Source organism: Buteo buteo, chromosome 4, assembly GCF_964188355.1.
Source record: "Buteo buteo chromosome 4, bButBut1.hap1.1, whole genome shotgun sequence".
Lineage (NCBI taxonomy): Eukaryota > Metazoa > Chordata > Aves > Accipitriformes > Accipitridae > Buteo > Buteo buteo.
Window position 1 is genome coordinate 54,172,636 of NC_134174.1, and position 18,945 is coordinate 54,191,580.

Genomic DNA, 18,945 nt, shown 5'->3' on the forward strand with positions numbered 1-18,945 from the left:
CAGCCCTCTCCCCCTCCAGGCACTGCAAGAAGCCCTGGGGGGGGGTCCATTCCCTGCCCGTCCCTTCCCCCCACGCTCTCCTAGTTCCGCAGAGCCCAGCCAGGCGGCTGCAGGATCTCCCACCCCAGGGTGTGCCGGGAGAGAGCCCAACCAGGCACCACTGCACCCTGCCCAAGCCTGTCCCAGTCCTGAAGCCAGGGTGCTTCACGCCATCTCAGGGTTCCCAGCCAGCACTGCCAGCTCAGCCCCACTCTGGTGCTGGGGATCCCTGGGCTTGTCCCAGCCCAGGAGCAGCCCAAGGCAGGGCTCTTCTCTGGCTGCCAGCACAAGAGCAGGGTGCAGGGCCCCAGTGCTGCTGGCTCAGGACGAGGTGCAGGAAAGATGCTCAGCAGAAGGCCCAAGCATGCTCCCTTGGGGGCTGCCTGGGATCGCCCTTCTCCTCTGCGACCTGCAACACAGTGGGGGGGCCTGGACAGGCATCTGCATCCCCTCCCTCCCTGTCACTGTCCATCTTTCCTCTGCCAAGCACCATCCTGTGCTGCCCACTGTGGATGCCTGTAACCTCTCTGCAATCACGCCAACACCCCTCCCTCAGGGGACACCCAGAGATGAGATGTCAGACACCCCTCTCCTGGCGAGCTGGAGCAAAACCAACGAGCGGGCTCGAAGGGGACAGGCAGACATCATAGTTGCACACGCTGCCCTCAGAGCGGGCAGACCCCTGCCCGTGCTCCTGCCAAGGGCTTGAGCCCCTTGTACCCCACCCCACAGCGGGGAGCAGCAGTGGAGGAGGATCTTGCACTGCCCCTCCGTGGCCATCACGGGAGGTGCAGGTGGCTTCAAAGCCCAGCCGGGTGCCTCAGGGCTGGGGTGCTGAGTCCTCACTCCAGCAGAGCCCAAGAGGCAGCCGGAGGGGCCTGCGCTGCCTGTCCTCAGAGAGGCACTCACCCCGTGCCAGGCCATTTGGGAGCTGCCACAGAGCCCTCAGAGTGGCTTGGTGACCCCAGTCCTGCCCCACTTTCCCCAGACACCCCACTCCTGCACCCAGTCCCTGACCTGTGCTACTTCTCATGGGGCCAGACCCTAGCACAGAGGCCCCGGGGTCCTGAGGGGGCACAGCACGAGCCCACGCCTGGGAATGGCCCACGTGAAGGAGGAGACGAGGCAGCACTGCTGTTTGGGCATCCACATTTATTACATGGCTGGGGCAAGCCTGGGGCTGCCACTCGCCAGGGCCCCTCCGGTCAAAGGCAAATGACCCGTCCTCCTTAAATATTGGTTATAAAACAAATTTCTTTTTTTCCTTTTTCTTTTTCTTAAAAACCCCATCTCTCTCTCTCTCTCTCTCCATACTTTTTTTGTCTTTTGTATTTGAGTATAAAAGTTGGGGCGGGCGCTCCGCCTCGCCTGCCGCTACCTCTGCAGGCTGCGCTGTGCCTGCCGCAGCAGCGTGTCGAAGTCCAGGGAGTCAAACTTGCTCTTGACGGGGGCCGGGTCAAAATCCTCCCTGTTTGAATCTGGAAAACATGGGGAGAGGCTGCCTTGAGCCATGGAGACGCTGGCACAGTTCCAGCCATCCCCACGGCAACTCCTTCCCATCTCACTTCACGTGCCAACCTCTAGACCCAGAGTTGGGCTGATGGAGGACTGGACCCGGTCTCCATCACAGTGCTGGAGGGCTGGGGAGACCCCATCCAACCTCCCCTCAGGGCAGGATTATCCCTGGACATGGCTCTGGCCGGCCAAGCCTGACTGACCCCAAGGATGGGGACTCCTACACAGCTGGGAAGGAGAGAGGACACAGGGTGCCACCCCCCAACTTGGGGGCTGAGCAACTCACCCAAGTCAGCATAGTTCCTCCTGCAGAATTGCCGGCGGCCACCGAAGCACAGGTCGAAGGGCTGCTCATCCGGGCGCCGCAGCTTGTGCCCACTCTCGATGGCAGCAAAGGCTTCCTCGGCATAGCGATAGGTGACAAAGCCATAGTTGTCCCTGAAGCCGAAGAAGAAGGAAGGAGATCAGCAGCAATGCAGTATGTTTGTTCCCCCGTGGTCTGTGCCATCCCCTTGACGAATGGGAAAAGGGCCAAGAGGAGCCATTCCTGGGAAAGGGCTGCCCCACGTCCCCACAGCTCTTACCCGTCGGAGCGGAAGTGTAGGGTGCACTCCTCAATGTCCCCAAACACAGAGAAGCGGTGTCGCAGCTCTGACCGCGTCATCCTGCTGGGTATCTTGCCAATAAACACAACTCGTCGCTCCTCCTGCGAGGAGGGATGCACCGTCCCATGAGATGGGAATGGGGGGGGACTTGGCGTCCCCGGGCCCTCCCAGTGAGCAGGACCTCTCACGCAGAGCACCCTCCCTGCATCGCCACCCATCACACCATGCCCTGGCCAGAGCGTCCCAGCAATGCTGCCTGCAAGGCTGCAACCCCACAGCTTTCTGAAGTGATGGAGGGGCTGGGGGCCCCCAAATCTCCAGCCCTCACTTCCCAGCCCTCCAGCACTCACTATTGCACGTTCCTTCTGGAGGATCCTCTGCCTTTGGTAGTGGTCCTGTGCATCGTAACTGTATCTGGCAAGGCAGAAACCAGACACGTGAGCTACAGGGTCATGGGGGTGCCAGAAGAGAGTGATTCCAGACACAAGGGAGATACTGAAGGAGGGGGTCCACCCCTGCCCAGGTGGGACATGGGAGGCTGAGAGATGGGTTGGGGGAAGCTCACACCCCTGCAGGGTGGCCACGCTCACCTTCTCCGCCTGTTACTCCTCCTGCAGGGTGAGGGGGAGTGGGAGCGAGAGCGAGACTGGCTGCAGGATGTGGACCTGGATGAGTAGGAGGATGTTGATGATGAGGATGAGGACCTGTCCCGGGACCTGCCACATGACCCACAGCTGGAGTGGGAAGAGGAGCTGTGGGAACATCTTGAGCGGTACCTGGGGGAAGGATAGACACAGCTCAGTGCCGAGCTCTCCCCATGCCCAGCACCACGAGGCTCCAGAGAAGAAAAAGACCTCCATCCTCCCCAAGGTCCCCAGCACCCGACTCGGACAGGACCCATCCCCAGACTGAGCTGGGCTATGGAAACCTCTGCCCAAGTTTGCCGGGACAGTAATGACATTACAGAGATGTTGCTCCACTTGGCTCCAAACACCGCAGTGAAAAGGGAGCAGGCTCACAGGCACAGCCTCTGAAGAGCAAGAAATAGCCATGGCAGAACCATGCAGAATATGGCTGCGACTGGGCAAGGGCCCAGAAGGGGCCGGGGCTGCAGTGCTGAGCCCCACACGGTGCACAGGATGATGATGGAGCCATCACATCAACAGCCATGCGAATGGAGACCACCCATGCCTCCAATCATGCTGAGGGCCGTGGCATGCACTGGGACAGGGCTGGGCTGCTGTGCCCACAGCCTCCTGCCAACAAGAGCTTCTCTGGCAGGGCCAGGCAAAGCTTGAGGGCAGCTGGACTGAAACCCCTCCGGGATCAAGCTGTGCTGCCTCCAGACAGCAGCAGCGTCCCTCACTAAACATGCTGCCCACAGGTGGTCCCCGCCATAGGCAAACACAGGCCCCAAGCATGGTGTGCTGCCTGGTACTGCCACATATTCTCCTGGAGGACGGCAGGTCAGGATGGCACAGTCCGTGGGGACATTTCCCAGCACAGGGCCAGCTGCATTTGCTGGAAAGCCAAGCCAGACAGGACAAGTCCCTGGGCTGCACATCCCCAGGACATGGCACTATATATGTGCCCTTTCCAGCTCCAGCCTCCACCTATTGGCCACTGATGGAGGGGCCTTGGTTGGACAAGCCCTTCTCACCCAGTGATCTGGGATGTCTCCAGAACTGGCTGAACACTCAGAGAAGGGCAGACAAGGGATCCCTCACCAGCTCCAGTGCCTCCCACTGCAGCTGGGACAGGCTGTGCATCACTCAGATATACAAGGACTCCAAAAGAAACACATTCCGCAAAGACCAAGCCACCCCACTTTCCTGTGCAGCCACCTCCAAAAGGAGCACAGGGAGCCCCTGAGGCAGCCAAGCCAGATGGGTTTTTCTTTGCCTGCCTCCAGCAGCTCCCTGGAGGGCTCCATTGTGGCTCCTCTCATTTCTACACCTGGGGCTACACCAGCCCCACAGCGCAAACACCAACACCTGCAAGAACACCCCAGAAAAAGCATCTAAAAGGCAAGGTGCACCCAAGGACTCGTACCATGGTGTTCCAGGAGGAGTAAGGAAGCCTAGCTCAGTGGTGGTTTTGCAGGCACACCTGCCCAGATGTGGGGTTCAGCCAGACACCCACTGGCAGGGTGTCGCAGCAGCTCCCCCAGTCTCTGCGAGCCAGGCACCACTTCAGAAAGACCACAAGGACAGAAAGATCAAACACAGCCATCAAGTAGGTCCATAAAGAGAAGTCTGGGCACGCTCACAAAAGACTGGCCACCAGACAATTGCCCAAAGAGCAAGCAGACAGACGCGCCACTGCTTACCTTCGCCACCGCTTGGGTGGTGGGGAGAACGACCGTGACCGTGACCGTGATCGGGAGGATGAGGATGAAGATGAAGATGAGGACTCGCTAGCTCCATCCGAACTGGAGCTGAAAGAGCGGCTAGCACGGCTCCGGCCAGCCCTCCAGCTGCCAGCAGAGGGGCTGGGCGAGTCTCGGGGTCTCCGATAGCAGCGCAGGGACCTCTTGGCAGCAGCACGGCTGGGCTGGGTGCTGGGAGTCCGCACCTCCTGGTCCCGGCAGGGGGATGCAGCTGGAGACAGGAGCACCGAGGTGGGGGGGCTGCTGCACTCAGCGGTGGCCTTGCTGGGGACGCTAGTCCGATAATCCAGGGGGGCTAGGCAGGCCGTCCCCAGGGGCTCCTGGCTGGGCCCCACGGTGGTGGTGGGGGCTGGCGGGGTGGGCTTGGCCTGGTCCAGCGTCCGTTTGGTTAAGGAGGAGATGGGTTTGATAGTGATGTCCCGGTGGTGTTTGACATTCCAGCGGGAGCCACCCTCGGCAGGGGGCTGCGTGCCAGTGCTGCTGTTGCTCTCCTGCCGCGCCGCACCCGCACCCGGGATGCAGTAGTCGTGGTCTCCTGAGCAGACGTGGCTGGGGCCTGAGCCAGCGGGGGCCGGAGCCAGGCTCTTCCCCTGGAGCTTGCCTGGGGGCAGCGGCTTGGCTTTCATCAGCTTGGCTGTCTTCTGGGGCCCGTCCTGGGGCGCGGACCCTGGTGACTTGGCCTTGGCCAGTAGCGAGACAGCAGGCAATGGCTTCCAGAGCTGGTGGGGGGGCGTCGCTGGGGGGGTGAGGCCTGCGAGAGCACCGGAGGGCTTTCAAGAGCAGCCCCTTGCTGCAACCCACCCGGCTGGGGCTCCCTCCCGGCCCAGCTCCCCTCAAGCTCCAGGGTGTCCCCCAGCCCCACGACAGCCCCTGCCAGGACACGGCGGGCTCCCCCACCTCGCCCCGGGCATTACCTGCCACGTTGGCCAGCTCAGAGGCCTGCAGGCCATCCGGGGGCTTCCTGTCCTGCTGGGTCTCAGGCCTGAGAAGGGGAAAGGAGCTTTGTCAAATGCAGCAGCCAAAGCCCAGCCCCAGTCCTCACGCCTGGGGCACCCACCCGAGCTGCCCTACCAGCCGGGCTGGGGGGACAGAGGGTCTGAGAGAGCTGCAAGGACAGAACTTGTACAGCCCAGTCACTGCTTCCCCCAGTTTTTCCCCCTCAGTGCCAGCTCTGGCCCCTGGTCCAGTGAGGAGCTCAGCCCCTCCTGGGCCGGTGGACACAGTCCCCAGTGCAGTTCAGACCCTGCCAGGACTGAGAGCTGGGCTCAGCCCTCTACCAGGCTCCTGCTGGGGCACCAGCTGCAAAGGTCTTGGTACTCACCCGGAGCTCCCCGCTGGCCGCCTGTCCACAGGGGGTTGCACGGGAGTCTCCTCCTTCTTGGCTGAAAAGAGAGTGGGTGGGTGAGGGTGGTGAGAGGCTGGGGCTGGAGGGCAAGGGACAGACCCTGTGTACAGGGTGGGGACAGACTACCCCCAGGACAGCCAGGGAGAGGTTTCACAGCATCCCAAACCCAGCTCCCAGCAGAGGAGCTGCACATTCGCTTTCCTTCCCAGGCTCTTCACCACCCCCTCAGCTGCCCTGGGGACCCCCGGCCGCTTTCACAGGCCAAGAAGGAGATGGGGGCAGAGACAGCCCCGGGACAAGGCACCCAGGCCGGGTAACACCAGCCTGCAGGCAGCAGCATCCCGACCCCCCAGCTCCCACCCCACCACAGGGAGCACAGGCAGCCCAGGGAGGCTGGTGTGGCACGGAGGGAGCCCCGCGGGGGACAGCACGCTGCATCCGCACCTTCAGACTTCTCGAACTGCTCTAGCAGGCTGGACAGGTCAGTGGCTTCGATCCCTGGGCCAGGGAGAGAGCACAGCAAGCCAGGTCAGTCAAAACCCTCAAGGATGCACCCCAGCCCCATCCTCCCCCTGCATCAGCCTCCCCAGGTGACAGGGCGAGTGCTGGGAAGGAGAAGCAGCAGCAGAGCCTGCAGCAGCTCCATCTCTCCCGCAGTGGGGACAGGAGCACCCAGCTCTGCAGCCTCAGGAGGGGCCAGTTTGGGCACAGCCAGCCCAGACCATGCACTGGAGGCAACCTCCTGGCAGAGTGCTGGGAAGAGACTGCAAGCCCACAGGCGCAGCTTTGCCACCCTCACCCCCAGAAGTGCCAGGAACCGGTCCCGCTACCTGGGCTGCTGGCAGCACCACAGCCTTGCCAGCTGGCAACACTCAGCCTGGCGACGCTCAGCCCTCCCACTCACCGATCTCGCTGATGAAGGCTTGCACGATGTCTTTGCTGCTGTCACTGGGCTGCACCGGGCTGAGGAGCGGCTGGTGCCTCCATGGCCGTGCGGTGGGTGCCTTAGTGGGCAGGCCGCTCTCTCGACCTGCTTTTGGTGGTGGTGCTGCAGCCTGGGAGGTGGACTTTTGGCCGGGCAGCTCCTGCCCAGCAGCTGCCTTGGGCTCCAGCAGGGCTTTCTCCGCTGCCCCCTTGCCCGGCCCTGCAGCCTCTTCCATGGAGTGGGTGCCAGGGGACTCCCCAACAGGGCCAGCGGCAGGAGACACCTCCGCAAGGCAAGGGGTAGCAGCTGGGGGGGCCTTTGGGAGCTGGGTAGGAGTTGCAGCCTGGGGCTCCTCTGGTGTCTGGGTGGGGGCAGCCTGGGGGGCTGCCGTGTGCTGGGCTGGCGCTGCAGGAGGGACCCTGCCGGGCTGGGCAGCGGCAGCCGATGGGACCGCCAGGGGCTGGACAGGGGCTGGGGCCGCAGGGGCCTTGGGGAGAGAGGTCTCCCCCGCCAGCCGTGCCTGCCTCCTGGGGTCCGACACCCTGCCAGTCGCTGGCCTGGCTGAGCCACCTGCAGCCCCCATCTCGCTGGCCGGGGCAGCGGGCGGCTGGGTGGGGAAGGCCGGTGGCTCCGGGCAGCTGAGCGCAGGAGCAGCAGAAGGCTGCCCGTGCAGGAGGGCCGTGCTGGGGTGGCCGCCGGCCGGGAAGGAAGCGGCACCCTGTAGTGCCGCTCCAGGGTCCCCGTACGCCAGGGGAGGCACCGGAGGCGGCATGGGGATTCCTGGCCAGTACGATGGCGGTGCCCACCCTACCGGGGCATAGGGGCCGCCGGGGCCAAACGGAGGCGGGGGCGGCACGGCCGGCGGGGGCCAGGCCACGGCCGGAGGCGGGAGGCCAGGCACCATGTGAAAAGTACTGGGGGAGCCGGCACTGGGCAGCGGGGGCAAACCATGGCAGCCCATGGGCTGCGGGCTGAAGCAGGGCCAGGAAGGCACTGGTGGGTAAAGGGCATAAGCACCGGCAGAAGCTGGTGGCATCCCGGCGGGGGCCACCCCAGTGGCCGGGGGCACATTTGGTGCGACGAAAGGCATTGGTGTTGATGGGGGTGGTGGAGCCATGGCCGGTGCTGGAGCTGAAGCCAGAGCAGCGGGAGCTTTGCCAGCAGAAGGGACAGCAGCAGGGCTGGTGGGTTTCTCCGGGCTCTTCTGAGCGTTGGCCGCCTCGGTGGTGGGGCGAACGGCCGACACCAGGCAGGGGATCTCCGCTAGCTCTGTCGGAGGCTCAGGGATGCTGGGCCACTTGCTGGCCGCTTGCTTCTCACTGTCCTTCCTGCCACCCGGGCTGGGCTGGCGGTGGAGCATGCGGATTCGGTATTCCCGCAGGCTCAGGGCCTTGGGCTTGGCTTCCCTGGGAAGGCCCTCGCTCGGCTCCACCGCCGCCAGGCTCTGAGGGGGCTCCAGCCCCACGCCTCGCTCCGGGAGTGGAGAGGCAGCCTCCGAGACCCCGCCACCCTGTCTGGCGGCCGGCTGTGCATCACCCCCACCCTCAGCCTGGTCCACTGGGCCGGGACACGCAGCTGCTGGCCGCTCCTCCACGCTTGCTGAGGTCTTCTCCAAAGGCACCGCAGTCTCAGCCTTTTCTGGGGCCGCGTTCACCGTTTCTGGCGCCGGCTGCTTCTGCAGCTCCCGCTGCGCTTTCTCAAGCAGGGAGTTCCCCGTCACGCTCCGGGGCCTGCCCCGGGGCCGCGGCACCCGCTCGGCATGCAGCTCCATCTGCCCCTCCTTCCGGGCTTGCTCCAGCTGCCGCGCCAGGAAGTCCGAGACCTGGACAGAGGGACATGCTGCCCGCCGCCGGCTGGTGGGTGGCTGGCCCGGGGGCTGCCCAGAGCCAGCCGAGCGGAGCCGGTGGGCCACGCAGTCCCTGCCTGGCCTGGCCTGCTCGCTTTGGTCCTCCTCTGCTTTCTTTTTCCGACTCTTCCTTGCTCTTTCACGGCCACGTCCCTTCTCAGAGCCCTCGCGTTTGCTGCCTGCCAGGGCCTCCGTGCTGCGCCGGGAGCTGCTGTCGGGGCTCCAGGTGCTGGGTGCTGCCACCTCCGCTGGGGACGTGCTCTCTGGGGTAGTGCAGGAGGGCTCCTTCTTAGGCAGTTTCTCCACCTTCTCCTCCTCCTCCATCCCATTTTTCTGGGCTGGAGCTCCTGGCAGCTCCTCTCGATCCTCTGGGGCTGACTCCCCAGTACCCTCCTCTGCTCCCAGGAGCTGGGGCTCCAGGTCAGGGAAGCTGGGAGCCAAGGGCTGCAGGACCACAGGGATCTCCACGCTCTCCCCCTCGCCAGGCACAATTTCCAGCAAGACGGGACCGCTCAGGAGCTCCTTAGCCACGGGCTCGGTGTCGGGGTCCAGGCACACAGTGAAGGTGGGCAGGCAGTAAGGATGCATGGACTTCACCAACTCGCTCAGGGACACATCGCCCGTGTTGATGATGCAGGGGTCTTCGTGCTCCTCCAGTGCTGCCCTGGCCCCGCTCAGGCAAAACTCCCCAGCCTCCGTCCTGCTGTCTAGCTCTGGGCTCAAGGCAGCCTCCTCCTCCTCTTCCTCCCCATCACTGCGCTGCGGCAGGGACTGCTCTCGGGCCCTGTGCCGGCCCACCTTCCTCTCCACCCTCGGGGTGCTGCAGACTTGCTTCTTTGGCAGCACCGGGTCCTCGAGGCCATGAGCGGCACAGTCCCAAGCCAGGTCTGTGTCGTTCTGGGAAGGGGAACCAGAGCAAGCGTCAGCTTGTGGGCTTTCACCAGAGCCCCCCCAGGCACAGCCAACTGTGGGTCTGCTGCCAGTCTGCAGCAAAGCCCCTGGGCAGACAAAAAGCTGGAGCACGTTTGAGCCTCCCAGTAAGACACAACAGAGCTGGAAACTTGCCACCCCTATGATGGCATCCACAGCATCCCCAGACCCACGGTGCCCACCAGCTTGGGCAGGCCCTGCTCCCACTGCCACTGGTGCCCTGCAAAAGCATCACTTCTGGGAGAGGATGGTGGGAAGGCAGGGGCCGGGGGGCAGCAGCAGGGAAACACTTACCCCAGCACCACCCCGACACCGCTCCTTCAGCTTCCCCTGCTCAGCTGCTCACCTTCCCAACCACAGAGATGCTGCTGCTGCTGCCGAGAGGCCTGAGAGCCTTGGGCTGCTCCAGGGCAGAGCTCTCGCACTCCAGTGACGGACGGGATAAGCTGAGAAACTTCTGAAACTGGAGAGGAGATGGACAGAGGATGAGGCAGCAGCAGGTTTCCACTGCTGGAGGGGACAGGCCACCCCCGGCCCCACAGCGGCCACGCATGTCACCCCGCAGAGCCTGGGAGCAAACTCAACCCTGTCTCACCCACAGCACATGCAGCCCTGGTTGGTCAAGCAGAGGGGGACATGCTGCTCCCCAGAGACTCTGGCACATCTCTGGCTCTACACCAAGACCCAAGGAAAAGGCATGGCCCCCCAAGCCCACACTGGAGCTCCGGGGGTGTCCAGGGCTGGCTCAGCCCTTCTCTCACGTTGCTGGTCAAAGGGACCATCCCAGGGCACTGGGAACCAGGGTCCTACCACCTCAGGGCACCCTCGTGCCAGGACCTGGCAGAGCCCTGCCTGAGCATCTTCCCACCCATTTTGGGGTCAGACTGGCTCTGCCCCACAACTCACCGAGGGATTCTCCCGCTCCCGAGGCGAGGTCAGCAGCTCTGCATCCATGATGGTGTCGAAGGGGGACAGGGTCTCGTCGTCCGTGCTGTCCAGGATCTCAGTGATGGCAGTCAGCAGGGACAGCTCGTTCTGTGCATCCAGGCAGGCCTTGCCCTGCTGCAAGGGCAGGGGCAGTCTCAGAGGGTGGTGGGGCATGGCCACGGGACCCAGCCGCCACCCCCACCCATGCCACAGCCAGAGCCAGCCTGGCCACCGCTTCCCACACCCATGTGTGTGGGCTCCCACCTCACTCAGAGAGAGGTCCTCGATGATGGAGATCACAGAGGAGTCGAGATAGTTCTGCATCGTCCCCAGGATCTCTTCAGCCTCCAAGATGGTTTCTGCATCCAGCGACGTTAAGTTCAGGTCATCCTCCTCGAGGGAAAAGCACTGTCGAGGAGCAAAGGGAGCCAGGTAAACACTTTGCAAAGCACCACTACCAACGCTGATCTCCTCCGCAGCGCACGTGGACTCCCGAAAGCCTGTGCTGCAAACAGCAGCTGAGCTCACTGCCGCACCCCCAGACACACAGGGGAGGCAGGCGGGACGGCTGCGCCGCAGGTCAGAAGATAGCACAGGGGACCTTTCCCTCTTGCTTTTCGGGAGAGGTTTGGGCCAGTCCACCCCACCGCACAAAGCCCCATGCCACTTTCAGCCTGAGACCCTTCCGATTACCAGGGATGCCTCCACACCAAAAACTCCAGTCCGATTTGCTCCGCAGCTGCGTGTTTGGGAAAGACAAATCGAGAAACCCCCAGCAATTCCCCCCAGGCTCTGCCCAACACCACGCATCACTTGTGCTGAACGGGGAGGGGAGAGGCAAGCTCCCCCCACCCCACGGACTGTCACGCGCTCCTCCAACTCTGGCTGTCGGCGCTTCAGATAAGCCCCAAAACATTACGAAATTCATAACAAAAGTGCAGGAGTCAGCAACAGGGATGCAGCCAGCTGCCACTGCTGGGGCCCTACCCCGACACCTCTGCTGCAGGCTACAAGAGGACACAGGCTGTGCTCGCAATCCAGGACCAAACCGGCTTTGTTGCTCTTCTTCCTTCAAATTCCCAGCCCCACGTCCTTTCCTCCCCCAGCCAACTCCAGGGATGTTTGGGTAATGCCGGATAATTTCGGAAAGGTCTTTGCACTGCGCTCCACAGTGCCACGCAGCCCAGTGCTGCGGGGTGGCCAGGAAAAGCCAGCAAAATCAAGATGCCGGGCAAGGGCAATGGCTGCAGCCCCCAGCTGAGCAGAGCTGCTGGCCACGCAGCCTCTGCCAGGAGCGGAGCAGCAGCGGAGGCGTCACCAGCACGAGACAGGACGCAAATTCTTGTTTGCAGACAGACTTAGGCAGAGATAATGCAGGCAGGGAAGATAAGGGCACCAAGGACGGAGCCCTGGGAGGGTACACCTTGCTCCCAAAGCTGGCAGGGAGCAGGCAGCGAGCCATCCTTCCCCTGGAGCAGCACAGGGAGAATCTGGCCAAACCATGGGGGATGCGCATGTGATGTGGCTCACCCGTGTTTCACGTAGGCACCGCAGCTTGCACAAAGCCTGAGCCCATGCAGGACAAAATGCCCTCCATCCCTGTACAAGACTTGCCTGTACTTTGAAATCCTCTTCTGGAAAGAGGGGAGCTGCACCAGCGGGAGAGCAGGCATTTCGCTAAATAGGTTTTTCCTAAAATATGGCAGCACCAAAGCCACGTGCCCAAATCCCGGGTCCCTGGGGCTCTTCAGAAGCTTGCCCCCATCAGACAGAGCAGGCACCTCCAGCCGCAGCACAGCCAGGAACCCCGTGTGACCCTGGAGCACAGGCATCCCAGGACCAGGCTGGGAATCAAAGCCAGGAACCCCACGGCAATGCCCTGCATCCACCCATCCCAACTCCCCCCAGCCTGTTACTGCACGCCGACACGGCAGCCCCAAAGAGCAGGAGCCTGCAGCGGTTTGGAGCTCAGCAGGCAGGTCAGCAGCCCAGGCCACGCTCTCCCAGGGGTCTCCGGCCTGGAAGCAGAACCCACCAGTCGCACCGGGACACTGCTCCACCCTGCCGTGCAGACCAGGCTATGGAGCAGTTTTACCGCTCAGCATCTCCAGTCCCCTCCCTCGGCCGGCACTGGCTGCCGGTCAGAGCCCGGCGCAGAGCCCCGCTGGCAGCCGTCTACGGCGCAGCGATTCCCGGCCAATCCTCCTGGAGATACTGGGAGGAGCAGGGAAGCACATCCAGGCTCACACGCCCAGCACTGCCAAGCGCCGGCGTGCAGTCCTGAGTCAGCGGTGACCGGCAGACAGAGGCGTCCGGGCCACCAGAGGAGCCAGCGGGAGGGATCTCGTGGAGCATCAGCAGCCAAGGGATGCAGGGGCCGGCTCACCCCTGCCTGCTGACGGCAGGGGGGGCCGGGGGATGCCCCCGGGGGGGGCATGGCCCTGCACGTCTTGCCACAGGGCTGGCTCTCCCCAAAGGCAGCGTCTAATAAGAGGTTTCCAGTCGTGGCCAGCGCTGGATGTTTGGAGGGAGGGAAGTAAAATCCTCCCACTCAAACGGCCTCTTCCCGCGGCTCCTGCCCGCAGCCCAGGAGGGAGGGCGGGCGGGCAGGCGATCGCCCAAGCCCTCCTCGACTCCTTTGACTCAGCACCTTGCAACAAGGAGTCCCACAGCCGTGAGTCACTGGCGAACGAGGCTACATTCCCCCAGGACTCTCTTTGATCCACCTGGGGCCGGGCACCTCCTTCAGCCCTCGCCGCTTGTGCGTCGGGGCGGAGGTACGAACCAGCCCAGCCTGCTCCCGCATCCCTGCCCGATCTCCTCCTTGTCAGAGACCCCAGCCCCCCCTAGTTCAGCAGGGGGACACCCTCCAGGGCCTCCCAGCTCCCCGTGTTTGCTTTAGGCCCAGCATGGACGAGGCCACGCGCCGCTGGTCACAGGGATGTTCAAGGACAGTCTTGGACTCGGGCCATGCCGTCTGCAAGCAGCCGGCACTGCCGGGGAGAAGGGAGGATGCCCGCAGCCCCAGAGTGACCTTCGGGCACACAGGGAGCTGGGATTTGAGCCAACAGCTTGAGATGGAGATGGCTTGAGTGTGGCCACCGGCTCCTGCGGCACCCAACAGGAGCCGAGGACGCTGCGCTCGCTGCCGCGGTACCCAGGAGGCACAACCAAGGCCTCCGTGGGCAGCTGCCCATCCGAGCCACACTGGCAACGCGTGACACGTGTGCCTGGTGTGCCATGCCGGGGCTACGCCCCAAGCGCAGGGCAGCCATCCTCCCCGTGCTGGCCACAGGCAGGCTGCTGAGGCAGCTCTCACCCGGACAGGGTGAGCCCGGTGATTCGGGGGGGGGGCTCCAACCAGCCAGTGCAGAACCGGCAGAGGATGCTCCGCAAATTCCGCCGATGCTTTCAGGAAGCGTCAGGCAGGAACGCACCTCTCTTCTCCAAATGCAGACCGCTTCCTCTGCATCAGGGAGAGGCGAGAGGGGCTTGGCGTTCCCCTGCCTGGGCTCGGGGTGGGGGAGTCTCCCCCGCAGCCCCCGGGGCAGCCCCCGGGGCAGCCCCCTACCCAGGCAGGAGCACCCTGGAAGGGGCAGAAGCGTGGGGCTCCCCGAAATCCCAAAGACTGCAGAGCGCAGGTGCCCCCAGGTCCCGTCCAGCCAGCAGCACACCCGCATCCAGGCCCAGCAGGAGCAGGGCCCCACCAGGACCGGTGACACCGGCGGTGGCAGGGACGCTGCGCACGGCCGGCAGCACCGCACCCCAGACCTGCCCCGGAGCGGGAGACGCTTCCCCCGGGATAAGCCCCCGGTGCAGCTCGGAGAAGCTCCCCCACCCCGGCGCGGGCCGGGGCACTCCGCCTCCTCCAGCCGGAGCTCCTGCCACCGAAACCGGCGGGTGTCGGTGTCCAAAACCGCCCCCCCCCCCCCGCGGCCGCAAGTGGCGGAGGGCGGCGCCGGGATGGAGGGACCGCGGGGGGGAACGCGGCCGGCGCCCCCCTGACTCCCACGCCCCAGGGGCTGCGCGTCACCTCCCTCGGGGGAGCACCGAGAGCCCCGGCCGGTCCCGGCTCCGTGCCGCGGATCTCCCCCCCCCCCCGGCCCCGGGGGCTCCCCGCGCCGGTGCCACCACCACCCCGCCCCATCGGGAGAGCACCGGGCGCCCCACTCCGCCTACGGAAGGGACGCCCCCGGGCCCACGCAGGGCCCTCCGCCCGCCGCCGGCACGGCGGGCCCGCTCCCGGCACACGTGGTGCCGCCGCCGCCGCGGGAGCCGCCCCGGCCTCCACGTGTCACGGCGCGGCCCGCCGCGTACCCGCCGCCGCCTACCTGCAGGGGGCTGCCGGCGCGGAGGGGCGGCTCGCGCGGGGCTCCGCCGCCCGCCAGCCCTCGCGGAGCGGCCCCGGCCGCGGCGCCACCGACCCCGGTCCCGGCGGCGGCGGCGGCGGGCACCGCTCCGCCCCGCAGCGCCGCCATCTTGGCGCCTCCGCTCCCAGCGCGGCCACTGCCGGGCGCGGCACGTGACCGCCGCCCGCCCCGCACTACAGCTCCCGGCGGCCACCGCGCCGCCGCGCCCCGCCCCGCGCGGGGCAGGCCGGGAGCGCACCCCTTCGCCGCCGGCGGCGCGCCAAAGGGCGGACGCCGGCCTGCGGGGACGCCCGGCCGCCGAGGGGGGGGCGGGCGGCCATCTTGAGGGCGGGCAGGCCCTCGAGCTTCGCCGCCATCTTTGCGGCGGGCGAGGGCGAAGAGGGCCGGCCCCGCCCTGCGCCGCGCGGTGGGCGGGGCGGAGCAGGGCGTCACTGGCGGGAAGAGCCCCGGCGGGGCGGGGCGGCCGCGCGTTTTCCCGCGGCGCCGGCGGGGCCCGCCCCGCTGCCGGCCCTGCCGCACACGTGGGCGCGGCGGCCTCCGGCGTCCCGGGGGGCTGGCGGGGGCCCTCCGCCTGTCCGACGGGCTCCCGGGGAGCGGGGAGGGAGCCGCTGCAGGAGCAGCGCCGGGCCGCGGCTCGCCGTCCCCCGGCCGTGGGCCTGCCCGGCGCTGGGAGGTGCTTTAGCAGCAGCGCGAACGGTGCTTCACGGAGCCAAACTTCGACGGGGGCGATGCGCTCGCGTGGCGGGCGAGGGGGACTGGGAAAAAAAAAAAAAAAAACCTCTCGGGGGTGAAAGGCAGGATGGGCACCGTGAGCCGCCTGGCACGGCCGTGGGACGGGACTGGGTTCCAAGTAATGCCCTGTGTTTGGGCTTGTGCAGCTCTCCGGAGCTGGCACGTGGAAAATGGCCTGGAGGATGCAAGGGGTGGGAGGAAACCAAACTCGGCTCATTTGACACAGCTGCGGTCCAGCCCAGCTCCCACAGGAGGGGCAGAGGATGCTGGTGTGCACGGCTCTTGGCCTGGCTCCGTTCTGGCACTCCCTGTTCAGTAAGCCCAGAGACCCTCTGGGTGCTGTCACCTTCTCTGGCTCCTGTCACCTCCTCTGGCTCTTCCTCCCAGACAGCAGGATTGTCTCGCAGGGTGCAGGAATGTGCTCGCAGCAGCACAAATGCAGTGTGGACATGCTGCTAGGAGCTCTGCGGTGCAGGATTCACCTGGTGGGGGCTAATTGTCCTGGCCTCTCCATCAGTCCCTGGGGGCACAGACCTGCCCGGGCCAGGTTCTCTTGGGGACCCACAGGATAGAGCTGCTCTGTTCAGCCTTGTGTGCCTGGTCACTGAGCTGGGGCATGTCTGACACACAGAGCCTCATCCTGCTGCTCTCCTTCCTTCCACCCCTGCCACAAGGGACTTTCATCTGCAATTGCTTGCCCCATGTCACCTCCTGCCTCACAGGGGCTGCTCCTCCCTAGCAACAAACAGGCTTTTGCCTAGGGGAGCTTCTCCTCTCCTCCTCCAACAAGCCTGTAGCACCTTCCAAGCGTCTCATGGACACCCTTGTCTGGCCAAAATGCTGGCCAAGCAGCAGCCTGGCAGCTGAGTCTTCCTCCGGGGCCATGGACCCACGTGTGAGCACCAGAGAGCACCCGCTGGGTTGTGCACACATTGCTAAGGGGAGACATGAACACACCCCTGGGGTGCCGGGCACGGGAGGTTGTGTTGGTTCTAACAACAGGCTCCTCAGGCCAGCGCTCACCCCAGCACTGCAGAGGAAGCGGGGAAACGTGGGCAGGTGCTCAAGGCTCCATCTACAACCCAGGAGTGGTTGCCCCTCTGAAAGACACTTTGTTCTCCTGAGCTCAACATGTTTAAAGCAAGGAACAAGTTGCTTTGGAAAAGCCCATGTCTCTCCACTGGCCCAAGGAGAAGGTAGCCGTGACCCAGCACCCAGGGACCCGCCAACAGGGATGTGGAGCAGCATTGGCCTTGGAGACCCACAGCTCTCCTCCTCCTGCTCTGAACCCTCCTCTCCCTCTGTGTCCTCTCCCTGGGGTACATCCAGGGCACGCAGTGACCTGCCTAATCACTATCCCTGGATGTGGCAGTACCCTGCAGCATCCATTTCCTCACACAGGGAGCTGATCCCGAGGCCGACCCCTCACAGAGCAAGCCTAGCCTGATGTGAGTCTTGCACGTGGGACCATATCCCCTGCACATGGGGTCCCTGGGGTGTGACCAGAGGGCAGGTACCTCCCTCCCTCAGTATGACCCACGCCAGGGGTGCTCTCCTGGCACAGGGGCAGCACCAGGCACTCCTGCTGGTTTACAAGAAAAAACAAACAACAGGCAGAAAGGAAATCGCACGTACTGCATCCCAGCTCCGCAGCTGCCCTCCCTCCACACGCAGAGATGGCGTCCCTGGCCAGGCACAGCCTGCAAATAGCCCATCCTGATGCTGCCCGGTGCCGCCCAGGCTCAGCCTGTGCAGGACTCGGAGTGGACAGTTTGCTCGGGGCTAATGGGAACAGCCTGTAAAGGAGAGCTCAAACCCATGTGATGCTTAAAGGACACTCAGTGAAAAGGAATGCGAGTCCCACCCGGGCAGGAGCAGATGGGCTGGCATCGGCCCTTCAGCAAGGAGAGGGGGCCCAGGCTCCCCGGGCAGCTTGCTCTGCCCGGGATGCTGCTCCCACCGTGGGGCTAGGGCTGCATCTTTGCCGGGCGGCAGAGGGATGGCACCTGCCCTCGCAGATGGGGACGCTGGGGCCGTGCCAGCCTCTGCCCCTGCAGCAGGCGTGCAGGGTCCTGCAGAGCTGCGTGGGGCCGGAGGAGGATCCCTCGTGGGGCTCATGCCCCCAGGGAGACCCTGTCTGGATGGCACTCTGCTCCTTCTGCCCTTGGCATCTCTCCGGCCTCAGTGCTGGGAAGGCGGAGGGATGTGGTCACGTCCCTGCGCGGCACAGGGCGCAGCACGGATCCGAGCAGCTCCCCTGCCTGGCAGCCCCTGCCACCTCCGCACAAGGTGCGGCAAGCGCCAGCCACGACCTCCCTGACCGTGCAACACGCTGCTGCAAACCCTCTTTCCTTCCTGCCCCCCGGCTCTGCGGCTGCCTGGCCCCTTCCCCCCCACTCACCCTCCTCCAGCCTCCCCCAGGGCTGGCAGCCACCACGGTGCCCCCGGCTGGGGGACTGGCAAGGTCCCAAACAGCACCAGCCTTGCACAGGGCCATGCCCAACAGCCGTGGCGTCTCCCTCTTGTTGCCCCAGCCCCCCCGGCTGGAAACGGCCACCGGCTGCCCCCGGGATCCGGATCTTGGCCACGCGCCGTGGGGCTCTGGGCTTGGACGGGTGGGTTCGTCTGCTCCCCTGGGTGCCCCCGCACTCGTCCCTCCACCTTCTCCCCGGTTCTTTCTCCGCCCCGGGGGAAGGGCAGCCTGGGCCGGGAGCCGCAGCCTGAGGCCCCCGCAGGGCCCCGGTTAGAGGCAGCGAGCTCCCCCGAGGCCGGAGGGAGCATGCAGCCGAGGCTCAGCCCCCCGCCACCTCCCCGGGGAGGACAAGCCCCCACGGGTTACACTAGCTACACAGCCCGTGGCCTGACAGCCCTCACCCACGGGTGTTTTGGGGGCAGCGCTCCCCGCGTGGGGTCCCCTCCTCCGACGGCTGCAGACCCCGGGGGGGAGGAAGCGCCAAGGGCCCGGGCGCCTCCTCAGGACTGAGGAGCCCTCGACCCACGGCCCCCCCCGGACGGAGGGTCGGGCCCGGCCCGGCCGTGTTCCCCCAGGACCCGGCAGGGGCGGGAGGACGAGACCCCCGGGGCGGGGGCGGGCGCCGGCGCCTGACATGGCGGCGCCCACCCGCCCGCGGGGTGACGCGGGGAAGCGGGGGGGGGGGGGGTGATGTGGAGATGGGGACGGGGACGGGGGGCTCGCGCGCGTGCGCGGCGGCGGGCGGTGGGGGCGCGCACGCACGCACGCAGCACGCACGCGCCCGCGGCGGGCAGGGAGGCGGGGGGGGGGGGTCGAACGGACGTCCCGCGCACGCGCAGAGGCGCGCCC

At 65.7% G+C, this 18,945-nt stretch overlaps 1 protein-coding gene across 1 annotated transcript; it reads right to left on the minus strand.

Annotated features, from left to right (window-relative positions):
- Positions 1–1,171: 1,171 nt before the first annotated feature.
- On the minus strand, positions 1,172–14,999 carry PPRC1 (PPARG related coactivator 1). Its single transcript, XM_075026218.1, has 14 exons — positions 14,853–14,999; positions 10,786–10,929; positions 10,501–10,656; positions 9,941–10,057; positions 6,798–9,561; positions 6,338–6,391; positions 5,870–5,930; positions 5,463–5,530; positions 4,489–5,299; positions 2,750–2,935; positions 2,510–2,573; positions 2,139–2,260; positions 1,841–1,992; positions 1,172–1,517 (listed from the first exon to the last, which is right to left on the minus strand). Exons 1-14 carry the CDS (start codon positions 14,997–14,999, stop codon positions 1,414–1,416), a joined length of 4,950 nt encoding a protein of 1,649 aa, XP_074882319.1. The 3' UTR covers positions 1,172–1,413.
- Between the last annotated feature and the right edge of the window lie 3,946 nt (positions 15,000–18,945).